The sequence below is a fragment of the Hemiscyllium ocellatum genome, chromosome 24 (assembly GCF_020745735.1).
Source record: "Hemiscyllium ocellatum isolate sHemOce1 chromosome 24, sHemOce1.pat.X.cur, whole genome shotgun sequence".
In the NCBI taxonomy this organism is placed as follows: Eukaryota; Metazoa; Chordata; class Chondrichthyes; order Orectolobiformes; family Hemiscylliidae; genus Hemiscyllium; species Hemiscyllium ocellatum.
This window is the reverse complement of record NC_083424.1, coordinates 2,954,105-2,969,351: the sequence shown is the minus strand read 5'-3', so window position 1 is coordinate 2,969,351 and position 15,247 is coordinate 2,954,105. Positions and strand designations below refer to the sequence as shown.

At 43.4% G+C, this 15,247-nt stretch overlaps 1 protein-coding gene across 1 annotated transcript in view; it reads left to right on the top strand.

Annotated features, from left to right (window-relative positions):
* Window positions 1–15,247, top strand: part of stx2b (syntaxin 2b) — a 62,902-nt gene that overhangs the window by 15,684 nt on the left and 31,971 nt on the right. Inside the window, exon 3 of the mRNA XM_060843898.1 lies at window positions 457–556. Coding sequence (XP_060699881.1) covers window positions 457–556 — 100 coding nt within the window. The remainder of the gene's footprint in view (window positions 1–456; window positions 557–15,247) is intronic.

Here is a 15,247-nt window from a genome sequence, read left to right as displayed (position 1 = left end):
TTCAATGTTGTATGTTTCCTGTTGTCATTGTTCCTTTCCTCCTGAAGTGTCAAGTGCATTAGCGCTGCTCTGTACTGATGCTGTTATAAAAATATCTGGCACCCACCAGTTTATCATTTCCCTGTCTTGCTGAGGACGAGCTCCCTGTACGTGGCTTGTCTTTTCAACCCTTCACAGTTTGTGTCCAGACTCACTGACTGAGGACCACCACATCATTATGTGCACTGGGCTGCAGGCAGAGAGTGATCAAAGCTTGACCCATTCTGCATCACTTGCAATAGTGCTATCGAAGTGTGGCTTATTATAAACAGGGCTCTCTGAACAGCAGACATGTTGGGTATAAACATGAGACTGTACGGTGAAATTTTGTGATCGAGTTGTTTGGGCATTGTATGTTAAACTGGTGAACCGGCTATGCAAATGCAACTTGTAACTACAGAAAAGATTTCCTTCTAGGTTGAGGAAATCCGAGGATACATTGACCAGATTGCGGAAAATGTGGAAGAGGTGAAGAAGAAACACAGCGTCATCCTATCCGCACCGAACCCCGAAGGGAGTAAGTAACGGCTTGGAAAAAAATTCAAATTGCAGCTGTGTAAATCTGTGTTATGCAGATGTTCTATTTGTTGTTTGATATCAGTGACATGTGGGTTGGAATTTGCAATAATGAAAATCCATTTGGAATTTAACCAGCTCGTACTCTTAGTTCAGGAAATGGATGCTGAGCCTTATAGATTCCTGATGGGCGCTGTAATAAACAGGAAATTACATTTGTTAGGAAGTGGCTGCATTATAGCCAAGATTTTTCTGTAAATTGCTGAAAACCACTCGGTATAAGAAGCATACTCGAGAGCAGGGACTAAAGCAGCCTTGGCATTTGGACTTATGTTTGCTCTCGTGCTTTAGTATCAATGCTGATGACAGTGATGCAGCTGCTTTAATTGGATTTCAAGGAATTTCTGATCCTAAGCTTCAAAATTTCCTGAACTTCAGGCAGGCTGAGGTTAAATTCAGTCAATATGATGAGCTAGTTTGTAATGGCTTCTGACCACCATACAATATAGGAGCAAAATTAGGCCATTCAGCCCATTAAGTCTGCTCCACCAGTCGATCTTGCTAATTAAGTTTCTCAACCCCATTCTCCTGCCTTCTGCCTGTAACCCTTGGTCAAGATACTGATCAAGAATCTATCTATTTCTGTCTTAAATACACTAAATGACTTGGCCTCCCTTTGGCACCAACTGCTATCCTGAAAAAGATGCCTTTATCCCTACTCTGTACCTTCTACCAGTTCAGCTAATCCTCTATCCATGCTAGTTCCTTCCCCCTAAAACCATGGGCTCTTATCTTATTTAGCAAGCTCCTGTGTAGCATCTTATCAAAGGCATTGTGGAAATACAAACAGAGCGTGTCCACTGGGTCTCCTTTGTCAAACTTGCTCCTTACCACCTCAAGGAAATCTAACAGCTATGTCAGGCGTCACCTCCCTTTGATGAATTTGTGCTGACTCAGTCCTATTTTACCAAGTGCTTCAAAGTAATCCACAAGCTCAACCTTAAATAATGAAAATTAAAAACTTACCAACCACCAAGGTCAGGATAACTGGCCTATAATTTCTCATCTTCTGCCTCATTCCTTTCTTAGAGGGGTGTTACACTGGCTTATGCCTGAAACGTCGAATCTCCTGTTCCTTGGATGCTGCCTGACCTGCGCTTTCTCAGCAACACATTTTCAGCTCTATTATATTACTAGCGAGCTCACTCTCACCTTTCATTTTCTCCCCTCTAATTGTTTTTTTACATTATCCTCCACTAGTTTATAAATGCTTCCCAATCCAGTGGCTTCGCATTAATCTTCACCACACAGTTTGCTTTTTCTTGCACATTTTTCCTGTCGCTGACTGCCCTAGTCAGCCATATTTGCCTTGACTTCCCCTCAGCATGTTTGTATGTTCTTTAGGATGAGTTTCTGCTATGCCTCCTGAATTAACCCCAGAAATTCTTGATATTGCTGCTCTACAATTTTCCCTTACGATCAATTTTGGCCAGCTCCTCCCTCATGTCTTTGTATTACCTTTCCTTAATTGTAATACCGTTGCATCTGATTCAAGCATCTCCTTCTCACACTGTGAGATGAATTCCCTCATATTATGGTCACTGCTCCCAGGGGTTCCTTCATCTTAATCAAGTCTGCCTCATTACACGTTCTCCAAATCCAGGGTTGCCTGTTCCCTAATGGGCTCTGCCAAAAGCTGCACAAAAAAAACCATCTTGTGGACATTCCACAAATTTGCTTTAGAATGTTGAGCAGGGAACGGTACAATGCAGAAACAGGCCCTTTGGCCCATGATGCTGTGCCAAACATGACGCCAAATTTTCTTGAGATCCACGACCAACCTGATTTCCTCATTCTATGTGCACATCAAATTCCCCTAAGATTGTTGTAATTTTGCCTTTCTGACATGCCTTTTCTAACTCCTCATTTATTTTCTGCCCCACATCTTGACTACTGCTAGGAGGCCTGTACATGACTCCCATTAAGGTCATCTTCCTTTCCTGGTTCCTCAACTCTTCACTTACACCCTTCGAACCGATGTCACTTCTTGCCAGTGACTTCAGTTTAATCCCTTCCTAACAAGGCAACCCGTGCCCATCTGCCAGTCATAGAGATGTACAGCATGGAAACAGACCCTCCGGTCCAACCCGTCCATGCCGACCAGATACCCCAACCCAATCTAGTCCCACCTGCCAGCACCCGGCCCATATCCCTCCAAACCCTTCCTATTCATATACCCATCCAAATGCCTCTTAAATGTTGCAATTGTACCAGCCTCCACCACATCCTCTGGCAGCTCATTCCACACACGTACCACCCTCTGCGTGAAAAAGTTGCCCTTTAGGTCTCTTTTATATCTTTCCCCTCTCAACCTAAACCTATGCCCTCTAGTTCTGCACTCCCCAACCCCAGGGAACAGACTTTGTCTATTTATCCTATCCATGCCCCTCATAATTTTATAAACCTCTATAAGGTCACCTCTCAGCCTCCGAAGCTCCAGGGAAAACAGCCCCAGCCTGTTCACCCTCTCCCTGTAGCTCAGATCCTCCAACCCTGGCAACATCCTTGTAAATATTTTCTGAACCCTTTCAAGTTTCACAACATCTTTCCGATAGGAAGGAGACCAGAATTGCATGCAATATTTCAACAGTGGCCTAACCAATGTCCTGTACAGCCACAACATAACCTCCCAACTCCTGTACTCAATACTCTGACCAATAAAGGAAAGCATACCAAACACCTTCTTCACGATCCTATCTACCTGCGACTCCACTTTCAAGGAGCTATGAACCTGCACTCCAAGGTCTCGTTGTTCAGCAACACTCCCTAGGACCTTACCATTAAGTGTATGAGTCCTGCTAGGATTTACTTTCCCAAAATGCAGCACCTCACTTTTATCTGAATTAAACTCCATCTGCCACTTCTCAGCCCATTGGCTCATCTGGTCCTGATCCTGTTGTAATCTGAGGTAACCCTCTTCGCTGTCCATGACACCTCCAGTTTTGGTGTCATCTGCAAACTTACTAACTGTACCTCTTATGCTCACATCCAAATCATTTATGTAAATGACAAAAAGTAGAGGGCCGAACAGACCCCACTCTCAGCCACACCGGGAGCAAGAATCTCAAATGTGTTCGACAAGTTCAAAGGCTGAGCCTCCTTCAGCACTACCCCCTGGATCCCTTGACCTGCCTCACTGATGGTCAGATCCTCCTGTCTCTGACCACTGACTGAATTTGAGCTAATGTTAATGGGGTGTGCCTGCCTCCTAAAACACAGCATCCTGGTAACTCTTCCCTCCCCTCACTGATGTCAGTGATTGTAGCTCAACCTCGAGCTCAGTAACTCTGAGCCAGAGTTCCTGAAGCAACCAACTCTTGCTACAGATGTGGTCACTATGAACTACAATGGAACCCAGTACCTCCCATATCATGCAGACACAACACATTACCTGGCCCTGTATCTCTCTTTTCTTCGTTCATTCTTAAATTTCCTACTGGTCACTTAGTTTGTAATCTGTAAATATTTTCATATTTACTGTCAATCTGAAGTTAAGATTAGATTACTTACAGTGTGGAAACAGGCCCTTCGGCCCAACAAGTCCACACCGACCCGCCGAAGCGCAACCCACCCATACCCCTACATTTACCCCTTACCTAACACTACGGGCAATTTAGCATGGCTGTTTCACCTGACCCGCGCATCTTTGTGACTGTGGGAGGAAACCGGAGCACCCGGAGGAAACCCACGCAGACACGGGGAGAATGTGCAAACTCCACACAGTCAGTCGCCTGAGGCGGGAATTGAACCCAGGTCCCTGGCGCTGTGAGGCAGCAGTGCTAACCACTGTGCCACCGTGCTTAACCTGAAAGTAACAGATAAATTTGGAGTTGTTACCATCCAATGAACTTGTGTTTTTCCTGTGATGTCACTGTTTGGTTTGTGCTGTGATTGCCAGAAGAGTGACATTATTGTCAACTGGGAGCTTTGAGTATATCAGAACCTCGTCTGGCTCACGGTCGTGGCTAGAATAATGGGGAATGAATGTTGTGTATGGGGTCTTTGTACTGGTCTTTACAGAGTGTGAGTTCAAGTTAGGAGAGTAAAAGATGCAAATAACTCTTGTCAGTTTATTGAAATTTCAGATTGTGAACAGAACCTCCTTATAGCTTACTTAGTTTATTTAAGCCACACTTCTAAATATAAGCTGTTAGAGTACTTGATCACATTGGTGTAGAGCTTTACGGTTGAAGAGTTTTCTGCCAACTATGCAATTTGATGCAGCAGCCAGTTATCGTGCTAGAATTGGTTTGAGCTCTGCTAGCTAATTTTATATAAAAGTTAAATATTAACATTTTGTGGTGAAATCATGCATTTACTTTATGGTCAGTTGAGGAGCTGAGGTTTTGTCGAGTAATTCATTTTCCTGACTGCTAAACTAGGTTTGTATTCCTTCAAAGTCAGGTGATGAAGGGCCAACTCCTGGAGCTGTTTCATATATTTAAACACTTAGGGTCAATATAGATAAACTATTTCCTCTGAAAATGGGAGCCTTGAGGCAGGGGAAAGAAGCTTCACTTTTGAGCCAGGCAGATTAGGTCGGGGTGATATCAGGGAGCACTTCACACACACAGGAATGGAAATGTGGAATGCTGTTCCTCAATAAGGCTGAGGAACAACTGAAAATTTCAAATCTGGGCGTGATTGACTTTTGTTGGTTGAGGGATGGAGCTAAAGATAGTCAAATGCAGTTGTGAATCAGATCACCTCTGATCTGAATGAATAGTGGAATGGCATAAAGGCTGAATGGCCTGTGTGGGTGTGTATCTGAGTCTGTGTGTGTGGTGAGTGTTAACGTTGAATCTGCCTGCATGGTCAAACATGGGATGGCTGGCACTATGTCAGATTCTTTCTCCTTATTAGTCAGGAAACTGAGAGAATCATCCAGTGATAGAGTTGGATATGTCCCCATTTGTCACTTGCACACTTCCCCTCACCTTCATCTGTTTTGTTTAATTCTTTTTCTCTCCCTCGCCCATCTGTTCATGTTTAATCTCCTTTCCTTTCCTTCTCTTGTCTCTCCCCACCCCTGCACCAAAACACACCTGCACAGACACTGTTCAATGAGAGATTTCTGGAGATGATTGGCCTCGGAGACTATGAAGAGAATGCAGTGTTGGATGATCGATTGTGGTTTTCCTAATGGCAGAACAGGCTTGCTGGGACTGAAAAGCCTACTGTACGTTCTCCTCACTTTCTCTCCTCCTCTCCCATTTGTGGTCTTTGTCGACCTCTTTCTCTCCCCTCCCTTCCCCCCCCCCCCTCAATGCTGGTGAAATTTGCTCATTCTGGGTAAAGTTGAATACGGAAGCACACTGAGGATAGGAAGTTCCACTCTGCTATTGTGTAGCAATGAACACAGAGCCATTGTTACTGGACATGAACACATTTCCCTCCTGACTGGACAATTTAGTTGAGTTTTTGTCACTTTGAAGAAACAAAATAAAGTTTTGTATTACTCCAGATTCCTGTCAGAACTTCAGGAAGTTGAATACTTTGTGTAATCATTCTCATAGGAAATGCAACAGCCAGTTTCCACAGAGAAAGCCAAACTGCCCTTGACTCAGCATGTCTGCAGTAAAACAAGGTCTGGATTGTTTTTCAGTGTGAAGTGGGAATGAGCCACGATATCATGAGATGGTAAAAAGGTCCATTGGATTTTCTAGTGTTTGCTCTGCCCAGCTGATCAGACGTTCCTCGGCCAATCCATCCTTTCCACCTTTTGGTAAAGTGATTGGGTATGGTTGATATGTTTTGTTGAGCACGCAAAAGGCAGTCTGATCAGCTTTGGAGAAATGATTGTAATAGTTTTTAATCTGTTGATTATAGGCATAAGGTAATGATTTGAGTTTGATAATGACGACAGGAGTATGGAATGTCCTCCCATAAAAAGCAGTAACTGTTCATTCAATTAATAACTCAAATGCTTAGCTTCAGGTCAGCCATGATTCCGCTGATGGAGCTCAGGGATGAGGGGCTGAGTGGCCTTCATTTGTTCCATTGTAACTTCTGTGATTTTACAACTCAGATGAGGAAACATTTCTTCACTCAAAGGGCTGTCAATCTGTGAATTTCGCTGTAGGTACTGGACACGATCTGTTCCAGAAAGCGATTGATGCCTTTAATACCTAAAGAATCAGGGTTATGGAGAGAAAGTGGGCAGTAGGACATTGCTAGACAGTCAGCAATGATGGTATTGAATGGGGAAGCAGGGCTGAATGGTGTACTGCTGCTTCAAATTTCTATGTTTCAGTGTGAAGGTTTGATCATAACATGGGAACACGAGGAGCTTCCCAGGCCCCTCAAACCTGTTCTACCATGTATCATTGTTGATTCTTAACTTGAAGTCCACTTTCCCAGATTATCCCCATTGTCCATGATTCTTTTCATGTCCCAAGATCAATCTTTCACGCATATACCTGATATGTGCATGATATCAACATGCTGCTGTAATATTGTGCACACCAGCACTGCAGTTGCTGTAGCACAGAACTGTATTGAATTTAACAGCTGAATGTTTTGCCTTTGTATCCAGGGAGCAGTGCTTGTGTGCTTATCTTTGTCCCTGAATTGGTGAATCTGCAGCTGACATCTGATTGTGTAGAGAGTCTGGCTGCCAGAGAATGCTGATTATGTGCAAGGATATCACAACTGTAGGGGAGTATGTTCGACAGTGGTGTCGCAACACAAAGGTTTATCTCTTCCTCATTTTGAAACCATCTTTAGCTACACTCGAAATCTTCAAATACTCTGTGAGACCAGGAAGTCGTGTGACTGGTCCAAAATAACCCTTTCTTGTTTTATTGTGGTTTCAACAATATTTCAGCTGTTTTAGTTCCTGGAAGCATTGGTTGTGTAATGAAGCCATTTTGAAATTTAGTCATTGAATTTTCACATTGGTCTTGTAAGGGCTGTTGTGCAGTGGCAGTGCCCTGTTATTGAACCAGGAAGTCCAAGTTCAAATCCCACCTACTCCAGGCATGTGTTATAACATTTCTCAGCAGGCTGATTTAAACACATCTTTATATTTTAGTGTAAAACTTCCCAAAGTGGGAGTGTGAGCAGAAACTTTGGAGTCATGAATTCTGTTACCACTCTGGTCTCCTTTGGGCACTGACCATGTTTTAACCATTCTACTCCCCCTCTAACGAGTTCCTGCTCTCTCAGGTCCCCACGATTTGTGAACATTTTCAGGTGTCAGAATGGAGTCACTGGGGCGAGGAGGAAGCGTGAAGCTAGGGCCTACCTCTGACACTCTCCCTGTGTGCCCAGTCAACATGAAGGGGCATCAGAGCCACCATGATTCAAGCTTTCCCCTCTCTCATTATTTTTGTTAGTGTTATTGGTGGAGGAAATGTGAAGTGGTTCACTTCAGTCAGAAGAACAAAGAGATAACACTAAATGGTGTAATTTTAAAAGTGTTGCAGGAACAGAACTTGAGGCCATTGTTTAAAATAAGGGTCTTTTTTTAAATCTCTCTTCCTCATGGAGGAATGTCTAAATGTTTTTAAGGCTGGGGTAGGTACATTCTTGAGAAGCAAGGAGATGCCAGGTTATAATGAGTGGATGGGAATTTGTAGCAATCAAATCAGCCTGATCTTATTGAATGGCAGAGCTGGCTAAGGGTCTGAGTGACCTATCTGTGCTGCTTTTTGTATGTTCAGTTGTCTGTGTGAGTCTTTGAAGGTCCTTGAATAGGTACAAAGGTTTCTAGCTTTATAAATTGGAACATAGCATGAAATAGCTTAGCTCAGGTATTGTGTTCAAACCTCCGCATCCCTTTAGGATGCCAAGTTTTTAGAGAGAGTGCAGAAGTGATTACCCAAAATGATAACATCTGAGGGACTTCAGTCACAGACAAGCAACCTCGTCACAGGTCTGGTTACCAATGTTTGGACAGGATGGGGTTTCAACCCACACCTCCTGATATAGAAGAAGGAACACTATCATTGCCCCACAGGAGCTCCCAAGAGGATTCAGTGATATGGAGAGACTAAATGAGCTGAAAGTTAAGGAAAGATTTAATCAAGAGCTGTTTAACATTATATGGGATTCTGGTTGGGTCTCTGAGAAGTTGGTTCCATTGGCAGGGGACTTATTAACCTCAGGACAGAGATTGAAGGTGATGGATGAAAGAATGAGGGTCTTACACGTTGAGTTAAGATTTGAAATGTCTGACCTGAAAACCCAGGGGAAGCAGGTTGAACAGTGTTCTCAAGGGAATTGAATATATTCTTGAGATGGGACAATTTTCTTTGAGAAACCAACATGAAAGGGTTGACTTTAAAATGATAATGCACGTCATTGATGTGCACTGTTTCTGGTTATTATTTCTTAAACAGGCGTGAGAGATATAAATTTCTTTCACAAGTCGAAGGATATTCTGTTAGATGAGGAACCTTTCCCATGTAAAGTTAAATGTCCCACTGTGCTGTGAAAGTGTGATTACATACCCCCGTTTAAGGCCAGCTGTTCCACTTCCTGCACCTTGTTGAGACCAGGCACGGGGCAGGTGGTCATCACCCTCCCAAAGCAAATGGGAGGAAATAGGGAAATGATTGACACCTGAGGAGTTTGTTCATTAGCTGGGCATCTTGGTTATTATTAATAATTTGATTAACAAACTCTTATTCTGCTGTCAGCCTTTAAAGCTGCAGTTTGGTTCGGTGAAGGTGCAAGTGATCACCTGATTGGAACATGTTTAAAGCTTTAAAGCTCATGATCAATGACTAGGTTTTGTTGTAACTTGTCAAAAGCTGTAATATTGGGCATATGTTGATGTGTATTTATCGCTACCTGAGCTGCAGAAACTGATCAAAATCAGGGATGTGTTGTGATGACACTTTGCTGACAATCATTGTGGATTCAGCACAGTTGGTTCCATTCATCCAGATGGAATCAGCAATTTCTCGATGTACTCCTCGATGCTGAGCTGGAAAGCTATCAGCTTTCTAAGTTGTGGCCAAATGCGCTTTGCCTGCTCTGCTGCTCATATTGCACTCTGAGTCATATTCAGCAGGGTTCTGTCAAACCCTGAGACCCATTTTAAACCCATCCAGCAATTTGATCACAGCACATGTAAGTGAACACGGCAGCTAAGTATGAAATTAGTGCTTGATTAATGTGAGAATGTCTTATTCATGTTTTTGGAATTTCTGTGGTCATGCAGAAATAAAATTTCTGTTTGAGTTTGCTTTCTCAATCCATACTGCCCTTGCCCAACACTGACGAGAATACGTCCAGTGTGACCTGGAAAAGAGTGAGATAAACCACATTGAGTCGGCAAGCAAGCTGAAGGGTTACCCTTTTAATGGCAGCACCCTGGAAAGTACTGAAGATGAGAAGGGTCTTGGTCCTCCTATTCACAAATCTGAGTTTAGTAGGGCAGGGAGATAAGGTGGTTAAGGCATTCAGGGTACTTGTCTTTATTGGCCTAGAGGAGTGGGGCAGTTATACTGGAACTGTGTAAAATGCTAATCAGACGACATCTGGAGTACAGTTATGTTCACATTGTCAGAAGAGTATGATTCATTAGAGAGAGTGCAGAGGAGATTTACCAGGCTGGAGGGTCTGAGTTCTGAGGATGGATTGGACAATCAGGAGCTGTTTTGCTCAGGGTAGCAAAGGCTGAAGGGAGCATGCTGAAAATGTGTTGCTGGAAAAGCGCAGCGGAGCAGGAGAATCGACGTTTCAGGCATGAGCCCTTCTCCTCCTGAAGAAGGGCTCATGCCTGAAACGTCAATTCCCCTGCTCCTTGGATGCTGCCTGACCTGCTGCGCTTTTCCAGCAATACATTTTCAGCTCAGATCTCCAGCATCTGCAGTCCTCACTTTCCCCTGAAGGGAGCATGAGCAAGTATATAATTGAGGGGCACCGTTAGGCACTTTCCGATTATTTTTATCATCTAGAGCAATCCATCTCATCTCCCCCTTCAAACATTTAGCTGGTATTGTTTAGAAGTTACTGTTTATTCCTTATTTAACAGTTATGTTGAACAGTGTCTGGACTGAACCTGATGTTGTGCAGTACAACATGATCTTCTAGACACTGTTGGTACATTATTTACTCACTTTACTGAGTCAGTGCCAAGATATTTTATGGTTTCTTGAGTCATAAGATTAAAATTGGTATGTCACATTACCATTCAAGGAGCCTATGTCACCAGACGCAAAGTAATCTTCAGTGTCATGTCTGCAACTTGGAGCATCTACGCTACCATCTTGTAATAGAATTTTCCTGTTAAAAATGTGGTGATTCCACATTTGCATGCACTGGGTAGCTTGAGAAAACTTATCAATTTCCATCTGACATCTTTCTCGTGCTGTATTTGCACAAACTCAAAATTCCAATTTCAGAATAAGTTTTTTTTTTAAAACTTCAGCATTATATGTTTCACATTAATCGCATTGGATAAATACAATGAGGTTAAAGTTTTAATTGGATGAATTGGTTTCTTGAAGCCTGGCTTGGACTGAGTAATTTATCTCAAAGGTTCTGAAGATTTAGTTCAGATTGGTGACTCAATTTACAGAGCTGGCAGAATGTTTGTATTTCAAAAGATTGTTTGCGAATTCTATCACATTTTCCAAATGAGTGAATGAAGCTTGGAGAGTGAATATTTAAAACCTTTTGTTTCAGGTGATGACTGGATTGATATAAATATTACCACAGTGCTGTTCTGTTAGGGTGTCTTCATGAGGGAAAAGCAGCAACTGCTTGTGTGAACAGCAACAGAATTAATACCAGCTGTTGTTAGTTGCATTGGAAGAAAACGCATTGTTTGACAAGATTATATACAGTCAGTCTAATGAAACCATAACTGAATTGTAACAATTATAAAACCGGAGGTTTTGAACAGATCTCAGTTTGAAATTATAAAACTTGTCTCTCATGTTGGGACTGGTAATAGAGTCTTAAATCAGACCTACTGCATAATGTCTAACTATTCATTTTAATAAGCAAAACTTCATTCTAAATAATTGTCGAGATCTGGTGATAGCGATTGGCTGGTGCTTGAGTCCACGCATAAGCAACCCCAAGGGGCACATGGTAGTCTGGATCTCACGCCCATCGTGACAGTGGGTGTCACTGCCAAGGGTGTTAGCCAGCACACTTGACAATCCTATTGGATCTCAGTTAACACAAGTGCTCCTGAGATCATATGAAGCCCCTTCCTGCTTTCTTCCCCATCACTGTAGTTTCTTAATGTTCTCTAATCCCTCAATCGACACCCCACTCCCACACACATCCCAAGTCTTTGAACCCACTGTCAGTATCCCCAGATCATATCACCTGCTCTGGCATTTCAAAATCTCCCCCTCTCGATGCTCCTGAAGTCTGAGGTCCCTTAATTAGATCTCAGAAAACCATTCCAAAATGCATTTGGAATTGCTTTCCAGCACCAGCCCATTCAAAGACAGCCCCCATCACCAGTAAGTCACATTCCCAAGAAACAGGACTTTGCTCCAAGCCATACATTCTTATAAAAATCTTCATGTCACTGAACTGCCACAGAAGGTTTGGTTATTAATATTAAATGTAATATCACACTTGCTTCCTGTGATACTTTCCCCACTTTGTTAACAGCTCTTCTGTTTTGAAATAACATCTCCTCAAACTCTGCGAAAAGCGCCAGGAGATAAGTGAACCCATTAACTAACATCAGCATTCACTCCAGGGAACCCATATGCGTGTGAACATAGAAAGGTTGGCTGAATGGAACTGCGGTAGTTTTGCCTTGTCAGCTGGCAGTTTTGAGTTAGGTGGTACAATGATTGTCTGGGGTTTAATGTTTGCTGAGAATTGAAAGTGTGACACAGTCCAAGAGACTAAACTAACTATGATATGAGATCCAATAACAAAGCTCATAACTCAGCAACATTTGTGAGCATAAATTAGCCTCTGGTGTGTGGGTGCAATCTGTTGGATCTCTTTTACACTAGTCGTTACATGGGTCATAACATTTTAGGAGCTCGGGTGCACGAGTCAGATACTTGGTCTGCTCCACCAGGCAATAAAATCATGGATGCCCCTCAGCCATTGATTTTGACAATGAAAAGAATCAATCTAACTCAGCTTTTAATGGACGTAATGACCCAGTTTCCCTTTTGTTGAAATAAGAAAATTCTAATGACCCTCATTCTCCACATCTTTGCCTTAATAGGGACATCATTTTCAGTCTCCCCCACAAGACGCAACACCCTCTGCATATACATTCTTAAAAAAGTTGTATGTTTCAAAAAGATCGTCTCTCATTCTTCAACGGATGGAGGGTCAATGTACATAACCTTTCTTCATAAAGTGAGCTTTTCCTCCCAGGCGTGAGTTGAGTAAACCTTCTGTGAACTGCTAGTGGCAATCAGAAGGGCTATGGTGAATATGTGGACAGGCCATTAAAGCTGGTCGGACTGGTTGATAGAGCAGACAATGAAGCATCTATGCTGAAAATGTGTTGCTGGAAAAGCGCAGCAGGTCAGGCAGCATCCAAGGAACAGGAAGGGCTGGTGAAGGGCTTATGCCCGAAACATCGAATTTCCTGTTCCTTGGATGCTGCCTGACCTGCTGCGCTTTTCCAGCAACACATTTTCAGCTCTGATCTCCAGCATCTGCAGACCTCACTTTCTCCAATGAAGCATCTATTCCTATTAATAAGATCAGAGAGTATGAGAGAGAGGACAGCAATACATCTGGTTCACTAATGTCCTATAGGCAAGGAAATTTGCTGTCCTTCCCTGGTCTGGCCTGTGTTTAACTCCAGACCCACACCAATAGGGTTGACTCTCAACTGCCCTCTGAAACGAACAATCACACCTTAGCATTGTGTTCCGTTCCGGGCGCAACTTGACACAAGTTGTGAAGGTTGTCCAGAGAGCTCAGAAAAAGATTTGAGGAACTTCAGTTGTAATGGTGGATTGGAATAAAAATTTGAAATCTATATTGCCAAACAGTGGCTTGGATGTAACTGGCTCTTATCAATGACAGCTATGTATCCGGTGACACATTACAGAATCAAACGCAGGCAAGTGATGTGGTCAGCGGGAGGTTTGGGTGGAGCGGGGTGCTGAGGAAGGAACTTTGAGCAGGTTACACTTTTCAACATATAATGCAATAGCTGCAAAGCTAAACACCAAAAGCCAGAAATTAACAGCAACATCACCTGCTGTGCTAAAGATAGGAAAGGTTATTCTCTGGGGACGGTGGTCTGTGCGTTTTGGTTAGACTGAACAGAGCCCTGACTCAGTGAGTAGCACCGTTGTCTTAAAGACAGAAAACTCTAGGTTCAAGTCTCTTTTTGGAGACTTGAGCACATCGCCTATAGTGCTGCTGGAATTGCCAATACTGAGTGAGCACTCCCTTATCTATGGCATTGTCTTTTGGGTGGGTTGTTCAAAATTTATCTCTCCATGATCATTGCGGTTTTCAAAAAAAAACTGTCAATCATCGGAGTCATAGAGGTCTCCAGCACAGAAAAAGACCTGCAGCCCACCAAATCTGCCCCAGTCAAACAGCCACCTTATGATTTCAGTCCCATTTTCCAGCACTCTGCTTATAACCTTGGATGCCTTGGGATTACAAGTGCACATTCAAATAAGATGATTGTGTCTGCCTCTACCACTATTAGAGTTCCAGGTTCTCACCACTCTCTGGGTGAAAAACATTTTCCCCACATCTCCTCGAAACCATCTGCCCTTTAACTTAAACCTGTGGTCTCTGATCATGTCTCCAAGGGGAAAGGTTTCTTCCCATCTGCCCCTTGTCTATACTCCTCATCATTTTAGACCTTGCAATCATGTCCCCTGTTTCAGGGAAACAACTGCATTCTGTCCAATCTCTCTGTAACTAAAACTTTCCAGCCCAGTCAATATTCTGATAAATAGTCTTTGCACCCTCTCCAAGTGCTGGCCCATCCCTCTTCTAATGTAGTTTCCAGAATTTTAAGCAATACACTAAACGGAATGACCTCCCTACTTTAAACTCCATGCCTTGGCTAATAAAGACAAATATCCCATATGCCACCCTAACCACTTGCTATAATTCTCCTGCTGCCTTAAGGGATTGGTGGATCAAATCCCTTTGATCTTCATTATTCCTTGGATCTTACTAGTTGTCATGTGTTCTCCTTATTGAAGTTTAAAAATAAATCAGTATGTGCTGCCCTCATGAAAATGTGGTGAGCCACTGTCTGGAACCGCTGCAGTCCCTGGGGTTGTTCGGCCACTGCTACCCACTGAGCAGTTCGGGAGGGACTCTCAGGATGTTGGCCTTACATCAGGGTGGAGTGGGGTTTGGAGGAGAGCTTTCAGGTGCCCTTTTCCTGTGGAAGCACTGTTGGTGTGTTACTGAAGTGCATCTTGATGAGTTGGAGATGCCGGTGTTGGACTGGGGTGGACAAAGTTCAAAATCACACAACACCAGGTTATAGTCCAACAGGTTTGATTGGAAGCACTAGCTTTCGGAGCGCTGCTCCATCAGGTGGTGGTTTATCTTGTACTATCTTGGAGCGTGCTGCTGCCCCCTGTGTGTCGGTGGAGGTGGGGGAGGCGGTACGCCCTCCTGCCCACCCCCGTGTGTCGGGGGGGGGCTGGGGGTACGCCCTCCTGCCGCCTGTGTCAGAGGGGGAGATGCCACCTGC